The 16,916-nt window shown below is 46.9% G+C and overlaps 1 protein-coding gene across 3 annotated transcripts in view; it reads left to right on the top strand.

Annotated features, from left to right (window-relative positions):
• Window positions 1–16,916, top strand: part of GATB (glutamyl-tRNA amidotransferase subunit B) — a 91,797-nt gene that overhangs the window by 58,711 nt on the left and 16,170 nt on the right. For all 3 annotated transcript variants that reach the window (XM_036092461.2, XM_036092536.2, XM_078069311.1), the window contains exons 10-11: window positions 8,279–8,412; window positions 15,598–15,676. In XM_036092461.2, the coding sequence (XP_035948354.2) occupies window positions 8,279–8,412; window positions 15,598–15,676 (213 nt within the window). The remainder of the gene's footprint in view (window positions 1–8,278; window positions 8,413–15,597; window positions 15,677–16,916) is intronic.

The raw sequence follows: 16,916 nt of genomic DNA, 5'->3' as shown, positions 1-16,916 counted from the left end.
AGGGTGACGTCTGTGGGGTATCTCTTCCTAAACTCTGCCTTACCTGATTTGGAGAATGCAAACAGATTGTAGTCATTTGCTTAAGCAGTACAAGAACATGGCTGCTCGCTGACAGCAGGTTCTGCGGTTTATAGCAGGTCACTTTTTTTTTTTTTAAAGTAGGCTCCAGGCCCAGCATGGAGCCCAGCGCGGGGCTTGAACTCACAATCCTGAGATCAAGACCTGAGCTGAGATCAAGAGTCAGACACTTAACCAGCTGAGCCACCCAGACACCCCATGGGCCACTTTTTAATTTACCCTTACAACAACCCTCTGAGGTAGATACTGTTACTCTCCCCATTTTACAGATGGGGAAACATAAACTATGGTGGGGTGTAGTACATTAAGTATCTTCGCCAGGCCTGTGGGGGGCCAGGTTCAGTGGTCTGAACTGACTTTCAGAGTCCAGGCTTTATTTCCATTTCTAAGCTCTACTGCCTGCCTGCATATATAATGTGCCACAGTGCCAAACAGGAATATGTTTCAAGTTCATTGCTGTTTTGAGTCACTTGATAGAGAAAATAGAACTTTTACTTTTGTTAATACTGTTGTTTTTGTTTGTTTGTTTGTTCTGGTTGTGGTTTCCTGTTTTATTTTTGGGTTTGTTGTTTTTTTTTTTTTAGATTTAATTATTTATTTGAGAGAGAGAGAGCAGGAGTTGGGAGCAGAGGGAGAGGGAGAAGCAGACACCCTGCTGAGCAGGGAACCTGATGCAGGGCTCAGTCCCGGGACCCTGGGATCATGACCTGAGCCAAAGGCAGACGCTTACCTGAGCCACCCAGGTGCCCAATATTAATGTTTTATACAGTCCCACTAATGCTTCATGAAGCAGTCACAGACCATTGGTTCATTTAAAACTTTTGACCACCCTGTTTGGTTTTTAAGATGTCAGACTGCCTTATAAAGAAAGAAAAAGTACTGTCTCCTAAATTTAGTGAAAATCAGTCAACTTCAATGAAAAGCAGAAATTATGTCCACAAGTAGAAAATTTAAATCACAAAAAAAGAGATATAAACTGTCCTCTGTAACTTTATTTTGTTTCTTAAACTTGCTGCCATAGGTTCTTGGCTCCTTCTGAATGAATCATTGAAAAGGTCTCCAAAAGAGGGCAGGATGTGTGGGGTTTGTAGGATGATTTTGCCTGTCGCCTCATGTCATGCAGCCCAGCACATGGTAGGCACTTGGTAAGGACCAGATACAAGCTCACAGGGTGCCTGGCTGTGTATGAATTCATTAGACGGAAAGATGTCCATCTCATCAAGATTTCAGTGGAGGAATGGCATCACATTCCCAATTTAGTGTTTCTTGAGGGCCTGCTGTCCTTGCCACAGCGCCCTGTGCTGTTTTCAGGTGGAAGAGCTTTATCTTTTCCATGTCGCTTTTCATTCTCCCAAGTAGCCCTGCAGGGCAGTGGGTTGAAACACTGACTAAGAGACAGTCTTGATTTCAGATCTCACCTTGGACACCTGGGAGCCGGGAGGGCTATGCAAAGGGAACTGGCGCTGCCACTCTCCCTAGCTAAAAGAGGGGAGGGAATGATTCCCTTACCCCGAAGATGATTAACAGAACAGAATCTTCACTGAATCCCAACAAAATCCAAATACAGCCAAGCGGACTCCCTAGAATAAGTTGCCAGGGAGAAGAGCACTGACACCAAAGAACCGCTAACGCATTTGAGAGCTGCGCAGGGCAGAATTTTAAGAAAAATCCATCATGGCCACAGTGAGACTGTAGGAAAATGTGACTGTGACCCTCCAGATTAGTGACCCGTGCTGCCATACATGTCTGTCTGTCTTTGTATTCAACCTCAAGATACGTAGTCTTATTTGAACAACTTCTTTTTTTTCCCCAGCTGGTTATTCCCCATTTGAAGTCATAATCCTTTGCTTCTGACACCATGAAAAAGGTTAAGGTGTCTCCAGGGACAAAGAAGCAGAAAAGATATTATGACTGTGGTTGATTATTAAATGGATTGTTTTCCAAGAGTTTTGCTTTGAGTTTCTAGTAAGCTTGAAATGGCTTGGTTTTCTTTTTGGATGAACTGTCTATAAAATAATTTCCCATGATAAATATCTGTGTACTCATAGATGATACTACTTTAAAGCTAATAGTTTAAAAGGCATCTGAAACTATATTGACTGGTTTCAGACTGCTTAGACGTGCTGAGGAGCAGAGCACTGGCCTTCTAACCACCGCTGAAGGAAAATCCATTTGGTCAACATTGTCGCTCACCATATTTCAGCTCCATGTAATTTTCGAAATTGATTTTATTCTTCGTTTCATAAAATTGCACCCAGTGCTTGCCAGCTTACGGGTGCTTTTATAGTTAGCCTATGCCCTGGAAATGTAACCGATATTTTTTTATGGTAAAACTGAATAAAGGATGCATCTTCTAACTTTACTTCTGAAAAACCAGCAATTTGTTTATTTCAGATGCAAGTAACAGGACTTTCAGAGACGAGGATCCTCTGGGCTCAGGTTCATTTGACCCCTCAGGGACCTTCCCACTAGAGCAAAAGTGCAGGGAGGAGTGAAGTCCCTAGTGCCCAGCCTTGGGGATTCACAGGGACTCTCTCCTTCACCCATCCTGAAGCCAGGTCTCCTGTTTGTGGGATGATTTCCTTTTGGGGACAATTAAAATACATTATTTCCGGTTTCAGTCTGACCTTGGTGCAGATGAGCAAGCACTGCCTTGCAGCTTTGTTGCCATTTTTAAGCTGCAGCCCGAAAGCTGCCGTTGACCAGCACAGGTTCCCTCCGTGTTGGGCCCATTTGACAATGGTGGCTTTAGGCACATTGAAATGTGATTATGATCAGAACTGATTTCTTGACAGCATACTACTTGTGGCCCATTCTCGAAGATACGGTTTTCTGGTTATGCCACTCTGCTGTCAACTTTTATCACCTGATTATCCAAAGAAAAGTCTTATTGCCAGATTGGTTTCCTTCCCATCCCTCCTAGAGCTCATGTATCTTGGAGAATGTAAACTCATTTTCACATGAGTCTAAGCCAAATGTAGGTGTGAACCCTCTCTGTATGGAACGGTTATCTTAAACTCAGATGTGTATACTTCCCGACTTTGCTAGGAACAAAGCACAAGTGAAATTGTTGGGACCAGAGTTTTGCTCAGATTTTAGGGGCTTCCAGGCCCGCTGGGAACATGACCCAGGAGTAGAAACTGTGAGGACCAAAATAGGACGGTAGACCTTTCTAGTTGTGTATTTTATGAGACAGACTAGAGAGTATACCCTTGGTGTTTCTGGGGCAATTTCCAAGCCTCTCCAAATCGCCATGTTCTTGAAAGAGGCCTTGATGGTTCAGGATTCTGGCTTCCTCCTGACATGCTCAAGTGAGAGCGATGTTTCCTATGCTAGTCTCACACCACCAATTAACTACCTTTAGTTTTTTCCCCACTGAAGACTCTTCTGGATCCGTCTGTTCCCCCCCCCCCCCTCACTGCCAGATTTCCACAGCCACTTCTTGTTTCCATGAAAAGCAGAGAGAAGGCTCATTCACATCGTAGATCCAAGCTGGCACCCCACTGAATGTGTCCGTCCTTAATCTCACCATAACTTCTGCTTTCTTTTCTTAGAACCATCACTCAGGCCTCCCTATCTGATTTCCATTTCCATCCCAACACTAGCATTCAGTGTTATTTTCACAAAGGTGATGGGTCTGCATTCTGTTTTTCTCACTTTGTAAGAGTGATCAAACCCACAGGAATAAAGAGGGAACAACAGAGTCCCCACCGATAGACAGATGCTGGGCCCTCTTACAGTGTTTGCAGAAATGCTCGGTGGCCGCCTACCCCAGCACCCCCACCACGTGGCAGATGGGTGCAGTTTCCCTTTGTGCCTCCACGGAATGACACGTCATGACACATGAGCGCCTTGCCTGGTCAAAGCCACCGTTGTTCAGTCCACAGATGCAGGGTCTGCTGTGTAGTCGGCTGCTCCCCACACAGGAATGACCTGCCCGCTTAGGTATAAACTGGTACACGAAATTCCCGTAGCAGAAGAGTTAGAATGCAGTAAGATGCAGTCTGCCTGACACCAAGACTATGTGAGCAGTAGTGGGGGTGGTTTTGTAAGGTCCGAAGGTGCTTCAGAATTGGGCAGGGTCTTGGTTGAGGCGTACTCACCATAACTTCCATGAGGAGAGAGTGTGGAGGGGACGCAGAAGAGAGGCCCAGGGAACTCCAGCCACCCTCCTGTGCCCCAGAAGCTCTGTGTGGCCTAGGGCAGGGGGCGTGTATCTGTCTGCCTTCCTGATCTGGGAGCAGGTGTGTGCCCCGCCACAGCGGGAAGTGCCAGGTGGCATAGGTGTACATTGGCAGAGGCAGAAAGAGAACCTGCTGTTTTCTCCTAATTTCTAAGTTAATTGCTAAGGGCCTTTGCAACATTTTTAATGTGTGAAGAACCTTTGAACAGATGGCAGGTACCAAATAAGATAATGGAAGTGGTGGGAAAGGGCATTCTTTTGATGAGCTTGTTGCTTCACATTGTGCCTGGCACTGCTAGGTGCTCAGTCTCAGTCCCCGGGAAGGCAGGGATGTGATATTTTCATCAGAGGCAGTGTAACATGGAGATGAAGGGCTGCAGAGGTTCAAATCCCAGTTCTCCTGCTCTCTTGCTGTGGAAGCTCAAGCAGGTTAATGCCTCAGTGTCCTCATCTGTAAGAGAGAGTTCTACTAGTATCAACCGAGGGTTGTCGTTAAGAATTAAATGAGTTGGAGCGCCTGGGTGGCTCAGTGGGTTAAGCGTCTGCCTTCAGCTCAGGTCACGATCCCAGGGTCCTGGGATCGAGCCCCACATCGGGCTCCCTGCTCCGTGGAGAGACTGCTTCTCCCTCTGCCCCTCACCCTGTTCTCATGCTCTCTCTTACACACACTGTCTCTCAAATAAATAAATCTTAAAAAAAAAAAAATTAAATGAGTTTACTTAGAAGAGTGCCTAGCACCTGTTGTTGTTAATACCATCAGCAGGAGTATCAGCCACGTGCGGCTCCCCACGGGGCCGGCTACTCTCTCCGTGTCTAGCCCCCATTCTGGATACACTCCTGCAAGCTTTTTAACTAGCCCCGGGTTGCCAGTCTGGGGTTCCTTTAGCTGCCAGGTCACTCCCTGCCACATAATCAGCTGTTCCTCAACTTGCACTTTGTGGGCTTTTTCTTCTCTTGAGTCTGTCACTGGGCAGCTGTCTCTGTCAGGTTTTGTTCTCCTTCTAAATACAGTCCAGCTAATTTTGGCCCTGTCGTCAGGTTCAAAGGGTGTGGGACTTAGAACAAGAATGGTGGTTGAGAAACCAGCCCTCCTCCTATTCCAACTGCATAGCCTTCGGACATTTTGTCGTCTCCAAAGGTAGAACGGACAAGACAGCTTGGCGAGAAGACAGTAGCATGCAAAAAGACATTGCTTCTGGGGCCCGACGCAAGGGCGAATCAGGGTTCCTCCCCAGGGCAGGCCGCGCAGGTGGGGCAATCCCTGCGCCTCGCCTCACACCTGCAGTGACCAGCTGACAGATCCATTAGCGGTGCAGGGCTCCTGTTAGTGTCTCTGAGGCTGACCTGGCATTGGCTCTGGGTATAATTGAATGCTTCGGGGAAATTTGATTAAAATGTGAAAGGACGCTTCCCGGCCATAGAGCTGTGGAGGCTGTCCGGTGTTACACGAAAGACAGGACCAGTTGTCCCTGCCGCGTTAGCTGTGGCTGAAGGAACAGTTAGTGTTACATTTGGCCAGGAGACAACGCGCCGTGTCGCCACGGTGTCAGCTCTGTCTGACATAGGAGAGGTCAGTGCGGAGTCGGATGCTTGCATGTCGCCTTTGAGAAGGAAGCTAGGGGCTCCCTAACACAGTGGCCTTTTTGCGTTGCTCTTATATAGTTTTTATGTAAGGGAACCACCAGCCCACAGTTTTCCTGAACACCAGATGGCTGCACTGCCATGTTCACCAGGGACTTCTGAGATTCGTGCTTATTAGCTTATTAGCAGTTGTCGATCTCATAGAAAAAGTAAGGAAACCTTATCTAGAATGCTGTGGGTTTTTTTCTCGAAAGGTGGACTTCTGATCTAAAGAGCCAGAGCAGGCGGCCCATGTGCGCCTCGGCATTGATCCGTCATTCTCTGGGCGGCAGCGGCTCAGCCTCCTTCAGCCCTGCTGCTGGCCGCTCACCCCATTACACCCACGGATTTTCACGTCCGCTTGCAGTTGTGTACTGAAACCGTGCATCCCCCAGTGAAGTACGGTTCCAGCTCCGACAGGCTTCATCACAGCACTGACACAAAAAGACAAACAAATCTGACTTGCCATGTTATCCATCCAATAAAAAAAAACCATCCAAGGGTAGAAGAAGAGCTATTCATCACGTCCCAGCACCTCAGCCAAGCCTGGAAGTTCAACTGCAATATTTCTAGGTGGCTTTAGAAAACCTTTCCTTGGCAAAGCAAAGAGTTCTCCTTCTGACAGCTCTTTTCACCAGCGAGGCAGCCTGTCTGGGTTAGAACAAAGGGAATTCTGCCCATCTGATTTGGGCTGGAGAGCGATTTTCTACTTCCCCAGCGGTTTGCTGTATCATGGTGGAAGTTGGAATACTTTTCCGTAAGTTAAGCAGGTCTTCCTCTTCATTCTGCCTGCATTTCCCTTATCTGCAGTCAAGCTTTGGCTGCTGAGGCAGCCTTTGCCCTGGTTTAGCATGAGCAGAATAGTAACGTTGGCCTGAAAAGAGATTCAAGAGATGATTATGGGATTATTCAGTAGGCTTGTCACCAGAGAATGTATCTGTTACAAAGGGCATGTAGATTTTTTTTTATTATGGAATGTCTACTTTAGCAATTGTATGCCCATGTATATTTTACAGCATCTACAATAGCTAAACTTTCAGAGCACTTTTGTTAGTATGTCTTGCTCTTCCAAGTACCTTATTTTTCCAGAAAGTTCCTTCACTTAACAAAGCTTTTCTGAAAGGGGCAAGGGTGAGAGCCTTACCCACAGTATAAAGCTTAAAAGACTATTTCAAGGAAAGTGTGGTTTGATTTGAATTGCAGCAGGTAGGGGAAATCTACTAAGAAATGTGTTCCCTCTGCATTTGGAAGCTTCACCTTCCTGTATGTGAGGAGCACATGTTTTTATTTTTCTTATTGGAAAACAAAGGATGGACTTAGCCAGACTTTTTGGTTCTGCCAAACTGATCTGAACCGGCAGTTAGCCACTTGATGAGTGCCTTGGGGTTACTCTTATGCAAGACTGGGACAATTCTAATATTTAAAGGTGAACATGGCACAATAAAGAAGGAGCATTCACTTGTGATTTTTTTTTTTTTTAAACGCACGTGGTGATGGCAGGCGTGGATTCCGTCCACAGATACTTACCAAGTAGCTGCCATTGCCCAGCACTGACTTAGCTCTAGTTATAAAGTGAACTGGACAGAATGGCCCCCGACTCACAGAGCTGACAGTCCAGAGGGGGTAGAGTCTTCTTCAAGTCCCCTTGATGATTGTTTTCACAGAGCAAGAAGAGAGGCAGGGTTAAGCTGTGTCTGGCTTGGCTCAGAAGGCCTGGAAGCCCCTGCTGCCTCCATCGATCCTGTGGTCTAAGTGGATCACATGTACCTGGGTTCTTCCTCATTTTGAAAACCATTTCTGTCACTTCCTGGGATGATGTGAAGATACATATAGTTACGATCCACTTTTGATTTTTCAGAGGTAGAATATTCCGTCTGTTCCTTCTTGATTTGCTTCTTTTCCTGCCTCCTTATTCTCACAATCGCTGGGACTTCCAGCAGAGAATAGACCTGGAAAGAAAAAGGACAGGAAGCTCAGGCCAAACATCGTGGGCCCGAGGATAAAAGGGTTAAGGTTGTAGGGTACGCAAGGCTGACAGTGAGAGGGCAGGTGAGTTTGGGGGAGAGTGGATTTCATTGTCCTCTGGTTCACCAAGCCAGGCTCTCTGACATATGTTTGTTCCTGTGAGAAAATGCTGTATTAAAAAAATGCACAGTGACAGTGGTAGAAGTCGAATATTTGCTGTTTACTGAAAGTGATCACAATTTTCCGGTGACAGTTCCGTGTTTAAGAAAGTACAGGTAGAGGTCTCAGAGGAGGCAGAGGGTGACAGTTTCAGATCTGCCTTCAGAATGCTGATCTTTCATTTTGGGGGAGACTTTATACACATATATATATGTATATATATATATATATATATATATATATATATATACACATTTTTTTTTTTCTTTACAGAATGAAGTTGGCCTACTGGAGTTCTTCCAAAATGTGATAAAAGAAACTAGGGCAGAGCCAAAAAAAGTAACTAGTTGGGTCCTCAACATTTTTCTGGGTTTTTTAAAGCAACAGAACCTTACTGTCAATGAGAGGTGAGTGGGGTTTGGAGATTCTTTTTTCCTTTTTTTGATGAACTCTGTGTCCAGAAGCAGTTGAAGTAGGGCAGGGCCAGTGTTTTGTTCTCCCTCTTCCCCCTCAGGATCTCCTGACAAGACACACACACCCCCTGTGAATTCCAGATTCTAAAGCTGTCCTCCCTCACATCTGAAATTTCGTTTATTTGTTCAAATCTTTGTCTGTGCTGTCCTTTGTACTGTGCTGGAGCTGCGGACCTAAAGAGGAGTAAGACAAGGAGTATACAAGCTGGTGGGGGATATGGGCCTGTAAGAGAGCAGGTAGTCACCTCAGTGTGATTCTTTTAGGCCGGAGGCGCAGGGGGTGCCCTGAATGAACACAGAGGGGGCCTGACCCGAGGCCAGAAGGTGAACAAGGTTTCCCTCAGAAGCGAATGCTGGAGCTAGGCCCCAAAGACCTAGTGGGAGTTGCCAGGTGATGGGAGGGGCGAGGGCATTCTAGGCAAGGGAGTGGCCGATGGACACTCAGAGGCAAGCAGGTATATGGGCTCAAGAAACCCAGAAACTCCGGGGTGCTGAGGGGCAAGCAGGACAGCTCAGGAAAAAGCCACAGAGACCACCAGAGGCCACCGTGCAAACACTTTTGTCAGCAGCTCTCAAAGCCCTAGATCTCCATCGCACTCCAGTTTCACTTTGGGGGAGTAGGTTGGAAGAACAGACCAGAAGCAAGGAGCCAGTTGCTGGAGTGCCAGTGAGAAATGCCATGGGCCTGAGCCGAGGTAGATGGAGAGCAATTCTCCCACGTTGTACAACTTCCAGTTCTTACTTGGACAGTGGAGTGAAATGGCAGCATTTTACAGTCTAATGAGAGGTAGAGGAGGAGGAGTGAGTTCAGAGGGAAGGGGCGGGGCACGATGCCATTTGGACCTGCTGAGTTGGGCTGCCTGTAGGACAGACATCCCCCTCATGGGGATAACCAGGAGGCAGTCAGATATATGATCTACCGCTGACAAGACAGATCTGGGAGGTATAAGTCCTAGAGTTCTCATTTGTTCATTATTCAGCACATGTTTATTTAGACTCTGCTCTGTGCAAAGCACTGTGCTAAACATGGGGAAGACCAGTCAGCACAACAGATGTAGTCCCTGCTCTCGGAGCTGACAGTCTAGAAGCCGATGATGACAAAGCAATGAGCTAGGTGCTCTTGAGAAGGGGAAAGGAACAGCTAAGCTAAGGCCTGAGGGAAGGATGAGTAAGGTTAGTCAGGCAAAATCCAAGAGGTAAAAGTGTTCCAGTATAGGGAACAGCACGTGTAAAAATCTTGAGGTGCATCCGGGCATCCTGTGTCTGGGAACGCAAGGACATAGTCCAGTATAGGTGGAACATGGACTTAGCAGCTTATAGATAGTACTTGAAGTTGTTGAAACAGAAGAGGACCAGGGAGGGTATGGCCCGAAGGGACGGCTGAGGAAGGAGCCGGAGATGCTCTAGACTCTAAGTGAGAAGCGCAGGCAGAGAAGGAGGCAGCTGAGAAGAAATGGCAGAGAAGAGGAAAACTAGGACAGAATGTCACAAAAGCCAAAGGAAAGGCAAGATTTAAGAAGGGAAGAGTGAGCAGCAGATTGCAGTATGGGGAGTGAGGAGAGAGCATTCATGAGGAACCCCCCCCCAACCCCGGCAAGGCCCCAGGGGAACGTGGCGCCCCGTCAGCAGCTGTGCCATTGTCTCAGCATCCCGAGGCCGAGGCCGTAGAGAGTGGGGGAGGGGGACGAGCCTACATGGATACGTGATCCCAAAAATTTGTTTGCTCAAAGAAGGTCTCACTGCATAGTGCCAACTTCCTGTTCAGCCTCCTGCTTGCAGTGTGTATATGTATGCCGTAATGTGGCCACGTGGGACCAGTTCACTTCCTTACTTGGCTCCTTACCAGCAGTGACCTTGGATGAGTTCCCCTCTCTCACCCTCCATTGCTTCACTATGAAACGAGAACGGCAGTACCTAGGTACTGCCAAGGGTTTTGGAGAGGAAAACGCACAGTGCCTGGCACTTAGTGGGCCCTCAGCGTTCGTTTCCTTCTCTTTGCCCGGTTGGTGTGTTAAGTACCGAAACGATGGCCACCCTCAGCCCCCTAAACTCCTTTGGCATCTGTTGCCTCTCTGTCTTTCATTCCTACCCTTTCGGGTTTGACCTCTCCTCAGAAACTCCACTCTTTACACTGAAAATATGGTGGCCGTTCAGGGAAGGCTGGAGCCTTCCAGAAGAGTTTATGGAGGAGAAACAACTGTACCAAAGCCTTAAAGAATGGATGGGAGTTGGTGAGGCAGAGGTCTGGGCGACACCTGTGGAGAGCCAAGGGTGGGAATGGGAATGCATTGCACGTTCTTGGACTGAGGAGGAGCATAGCTGTAGGAGCAGAGAGTGGGGGACGGCAGGAAGGCGCAGCTGACTGACTGGCGCAGGGCTGGGATATGAGAATGTGGAGAGTCACCGGGGGGGTGGGGAGGGGGTGTTAGCTGTGAATCCAACAAATGCGATAGAGCGCCCCTCTGGGCAGAGCACGAGGTTAGACGAGGAGGCCCCCACCCTGGCCCTCGAGGAGCTCGCCGTCTCCTGGGGAGGACTAGACTCGTGTGGCAGCATTTTAATCCGAGGCAGAAAGCAGTGCTTCTGTTTTACAACTATACACAGCACGGTGGGAGCAGAGAAGAGGGAAGCGCCTATTGGCCAGAAGAAGCCAGGAAGGCTCCAAGATGTGGTTTGAGCTTTCGGAGGAGTTAAAAATCTGGTCCTTAATTGATGGTTTCCATGTCTTTGGCTATGATGGACTGTGTTGGTCTAGAGTCACTGAATTTTAGTCCTGCCAGAGACCTTAGATAACTTCTGGTTCCGCTCTGTCCTGTAGCAGACAAGGAAATCGAGGCCCTGACCAGGAAGGTGACATACCTCAGGCTGCTCAGCTGCTGACACTGGTAGCCGAGTCCCCTGACTTCCAGACCCGCTTCTTTATATGTCGGTCTGCAATTAGGGGTTTGCGTACCGGCCATGTTGGTAGCTGCTGAAGGTGGGGAGGTTGATAAATTAGCTTGTAGAGTGAACTTGGAGCCCCTGATAGTTACCTAAACAATTCATAAGCACTACAGTTTTAAGAACCCAGAGGGTACCCAATTCTACATAAACCTAATAATTAGGAGTTGTTCCAAAAGCAGGTAAACGGGGGAGCTAAGCTCCGGTTCTGTTACACAATTTATGTAGAACAAGGACTAAGGATCCAAAAGCAAGCTGTAGCAGCTCTCTTCCTACACAGTTCAGAGAACCATCGTTAGCTGCACTGGCTGTCCCAGCCTCACCTCAGAACAAACAGTAATCAAGGAACAGCCGTAGCTGCTGGAGCGAACATTTCCAGAGCTTAGAACGGCAGTCGCTGTGGAGCTATAGCAGTAGTCATATGACAACGCCAGGCGGGGAACACTCTAGAGGTCAAGTTGGCAAGAACTGATTTTGCAAATTAGCATTCATCTTTAAAGACCTGTCAGAAGACTGGTGTTTAAAGGGTCCAACCAGAAGAGCTCTTGTTGAACTCGGCTTTGTAATTATTTTGAGCATATTGCTTTGAAAGTTGTTTTTCTGTTAACTCCTTCTAAATTGCTATTAATAACAGGTTGGATTTAGTTAAGAACATGGAAATTACAGCTACCCTGAGCAGGCACTTCACAGTGACATCAGGCAAGTGCCACCATCCAGTTGTCCGGTCTAGTCGAGTGCCCCGAACTTCCAGGTCAGCCGTGGGCAGCCGTTCCTGAGGCACTCGCCACCCAGGGCAGGCTTTGGAGCCAAGAGGGCCTGCTGGTGAGGGAAGAGAAGTCCAGCAGTGGGATGTGTGCGGTAGCATCCAGGAGTGGGGCTGCAGGGTTTGGAGCCCATTAAAGATCATTCCGGCAGCCCTGTGAGTGAACATGGTTATTACCTCATAAGGCAAAACAAAGAATATGTGACAAAGACCACGTGTGGCCCACAGAGCCTTAAACATTTGCCCTCCGGCACCTCCTGGATGAAGTTTGCTGACCCCAGCTTAGAACATGTTTGGTGAGAGGTCATTGAGTCCAGTGGTAGAGAGAACTGGATCCTGAAGAAGCAGAGGCAGTCTTGGGAACAGATGGGCTTCGCTTGTCTGCCAGCCTGAGGTGGAGGCAAAAAACCATATGGAGAAGAGCCCTGGCCGCTCCTTATTAGCGGGACATTCAAAGAAAAGGAAGAGAATGCGGAGGTCCAAGGAGAAGGGGTGTTCGCAAGGGGCTTTAAATGTAGCCCAGAATTGGGGTGCAACAGAATGGGGGGAAAGCAGTTGTGCTTGGCAACAAGCAAAGGGTATGTGATTTTTTTTAAGAGAAGAGCTTCTGTAGAGGGCTAGGATTAGTATCCACATGGCTGTGCTCACAAGGGTAGATAGTAGCCACTAATGCCAGATGTTTATTGGTAAAGGTAAGGCAAGAGCCCAGGCAGAAGTAAGTGTCTTCAAAATCACTTGCGGACATTTTCAGGATCGGGAAGATCTGAGCATTTGTGAAGGTGCGTAATTAAAGCCCCAGGAGAGAGGAAACAAACATGCAAGTGGGATCCGTAAAAGTGGAAAGTAATGGGATTAAAAGCATGAGTCGAGGGGTTTGTTTGTTGGAACCAGGAGGAAGAGGGCACGACAGAAAATTCTGAGTCTTGCATCAGCTGATGACCTTACGAAGTGAGAGGTGAGGAGGGCATGTGCCAAGAAGGGAAGTGGGAAGGAGACTGTCTGGAACAGGTGCTGCTTGGGTTGGGGCACCCGGTAGGGGTGCAGGGAAACCGTCGAGATGAACACAAGGATTGTTGACCAGCAAGAGCCACCTGGGTGTCCAGGTCCCTCTGTCTTCCTCTAGGAGCTTCCTGTGTCCCATTGGAGCAGAAGCAGAGAAGGTGGCCTTTGGACCTGAAAAGAGTGTGGGGATTGAGATGGACTGCACATTTCTCCAATGAGGGGAGGGGGCTGGAGGGGTATGGTTGTAGAGATAGCAGAGTGTTTACTCCCAGAATCCAAGCTGGGGATGGAGTCGTGATCCTGAAAGAGCTCTAGGGGACTGGAGGAAGTTGGCAGATGGGAGAGATCCCTCTGTACATACGCAGGCCTCAGGGGATTGGAGGCTGGCACACAAAGCTTAAGCCTTCCAGTGTCAGAGTCTTCTTTAGTGGAGACACATTCACTGTCCAGGAACCAGCATTATCTGATAGCAGCAAATCAGTAGCTTGTGCTTCTGCTGCCATTATGTTGCAGATCTGATGCTTTATTTATTTAACTGATGAGTGGGGTCTTCTACCATCAGTCTGACAGGTACTGATCTTTGTCATTGTCTCACTCAAGGTTAGCCCGGGCATATCTGGAATTAATGTGTGCGGTATACCAGATAGCTCTCCCTGTTGGTGGGAAGAGTTCTGTGACACAAATATTACTGACTATGTGTCAAGCATTTGTGGGTACAGAAAGGTGAGAAATCTCCAATGCTGTTAGGTCAGTGGAAATATTTTATAGTGTACATTTATGGCCTAACTAATGAATTAAGGTCATTAGATGAAAGGCAAAGTATTTTTAGTTATGTTGTGTTCTATTTCTGTTCTTCTCTGTCTCCATGTCCCTGATATCATCAACTCATGTGGGAGAAGGGACCTTTTCTTTTCTGCATGCTCTAGAAATCCAGTTTAACATCAGTACTTATTATGGGTTCTACCTACTGTCTACACTCTAATTAGCCACCGTATATTCTAGGATTGCAGAACACCCAAGGGACACTCGTTTTTCAAACAACCTGATTCTTTATTGTCAGTAAGGTGGAAGGTTGGAGAAGGGATTTATCGGTTTATTTCCAGCTCTCTGCCCCTCTTCCTGTTGAGATTTAATCAGCGTGGTTCACAGATGTTGCAGATACCAACTTAATAACACCAGTTAGTCTCCAAACCTAGTTTTCACTTGGAATTACCTTTTATCCCTACTTTGGGATAAACAAAGACTTTAAGGATGATGGTCTGCCCCTGTGTGTCAGCTGCTTCGAATGAACAACCCTAATGAGGCTTCACTGGACTTGAACCAGAGTCCAGTAAGTCAGAGCTGGTGAACTTGCACTCACTGGGTTTGGAATTCATGGAAACTGGATGGGGCCTCCATGGCAGTTTCCTTTTCATTATCTAAGAGCTTACAAAGAAATTAATTGTGATTGATTAGAACTAAGACATAAACAGAAGGTGTTTTCCCTTGGCGTTAAACATTTCAGAAGCTCTCATTCATACTGATGTGCTATTTATAAGTCCTTCCTATCTATCTATTTAAAATTAGTCCCTTAATGACCTCAGATAAACAGCGTTTTATTAGCCTAGTTGTGCTATGTGTTTAAAAGTAGCAAATTCACATATTTTTAAAGAAATGGTGTGTAATTCAGTGTTGTCTTTTCACTAATCTAGGCACTACCCCCCCCATACACACACACACACACCACTCCTACCCCCAAATGTGAATTAATGACACTTTATGGGTTTGGTTGCTCCTTGGCCTTTCTTTTATCATGGGATCTTGGCAAGTAAGTCACATCCTAAAAGTATGGATATGATGGATTCTGGACCCTTCTGTTGTGAGTCTGGAGAGAACAGTGTCTGTGCTGATGCCCATAAGGACAGTTAAGGACACGGATGGCAGTCATGGAGAGTTCCCTTAAAGAAAAGCTCTTACAAGTACAAAGAACTTATATTTGCATAAAAACACTCAGAAAAGTAGCTTTGTTAGCTCTTTTGTTTGAAGTAATTTTTAGGCTGATCTTGAAAATATTTAATTACTGGGTTGTTTTGTTTTGGTTTTTTTTTCCTCTTGTCATGGTTCATGAATTTTGCAGCCACTCCTTTTTTTGACTAATTAAACTGAGCAGTTGTCTGTTGCTACAACTTTTGCCAGACAGCCATTATTGTTGAGTAGTAAAAGAAAAACAACACTAGTCACCGAAATTTGTTATATCCTAAAATACAAAATAAATAAATAAAATAGAGCCCAATTGGCGTGTTATTTCCATTCCTGGGTGTGGGTTTAATTATTTAAACCTACAAAATCAAGGGCTTTGCTTCTGAATAACCATAAATGGATATGCTGACAGTGTGAAATGTAAATTTATTTTCTCTCCTTTCGGGGGCTGCTAGTCCGGTCACACCTTCTGCGCTGGCTGAGCTGCTCAACCTGCTAGACAGAAAAGCCATCTCTTCATCAGCAGCTAAACAGGTATGTCCACGCTTCCTAAACCTTCGGACTGCTGTGCTATCCCAGTAAATGTTTTATGCCAAATGCCATCACTAAGTGAATTTCATAATTGAAGTATTCAATGCTTGTAAATGCTGTTTTTATACTGAAGAGGTAGAAACATTTCGTTTAGCAAAAGAAAAAAAAAAGCCAGTATGTGCGACGTAGGTAATACACTTCTCATCTTTGCCTAACCGGGGGGAATAGTTCCTGTTTGGTTTTGCCTGGAATGTTTTCCAAACATTTGTTTATGTGAAAGGTGGGACTGCAGCTTGTGGGGGCTTCAGAGCATGCGCACTGCCCCTGTGCCCCGCAAGGCCAAGGTCGGGGGCGGCTTCGGCACTGCTCCCTGACCCACTGGTCCCTCTCAGTCCTCCGCGGCCGCCCAGCCAGTCCTAGGGGCTTACTGGTGGTCTTCGTTGCCTCATCGCCCCCTGAAATTCAGTCTTCCGGCAAGGAGGATGAGGTCAGACTGCCTGTCACTTAGCAGATAAAATTTTATACATGCGCCCGGTGAATGCAAGCTGCGAAAACCAGCAGCCGCGTCAGAGGTGGCCTCAGCTTCATCACCCTCCACCTGACAGTCATAGGTGGCCGAAAGATTCCTGGAATCCAGAAAACTCTCACAAGTAAGTTCCCAGAAAGACATAGAACCCCAAGGCGGCAGCCTGATCTCAACTTTGGATATCGAAGCCATCAGTGCTTCAGACAGAAACTTAATGTGACTTTAATGGTGCCTTTTGCATTTACTATTTAGACACATCGGCAGCAGTGGCAGGTACTGAGTGAGGCTTTGGAATAGCAGCTGCTTTGGGCTAATTATAAGGCACCGTGGAGCTCACACCCAGCTCTGTGCAATGAAACTAGAAACAGAACTAATAAAGGTTCTGTCTCCCCGCCACCCAGTGAGGCTGTCAACTGCAGGGACCTTTGCACATGTAGGAAAGGATTTTGGTTGCTTGGATGTCAGAAGAATACAAATGTTTATGACAGTGCTCAGCAGTAGCAGAAAGATTAGATGGCCTGAGGGTAGAAAAAAAAAACTCTATATGTATACATAAGAGCAGATGAATTGTAGCATTTGAAATGAAAGAGGGGAAAAAATTTTCCCGTTCGCACTCATCCTGTCCCACCAGACCTGGGGAGGCAGAGAAGGAGGAAAGGAAGAAAGGAGAAAGGGGAAGGGAGGGAGGAAGGAAGGAAGGAAACCTAGTACAGTGAA

This window comes from Halichoerus grypus, chromosome 3, assembly GCF_964656455.1.
Source record: "Halichoerus grypus chromosome 3, mHalGry1.hap1.1, whole genome shotgun sequence".
Classification (NCBI taxonomy): domain Eukaryota; kingdom Metazoa; phylum Chordata; class Mammalia; order Carnivora; family Phocidae; genus Halichoerus; species Halichoerus grypus.
This window is presented reverse-complemented; position numbering and strand designations above follow the sequence as displayed.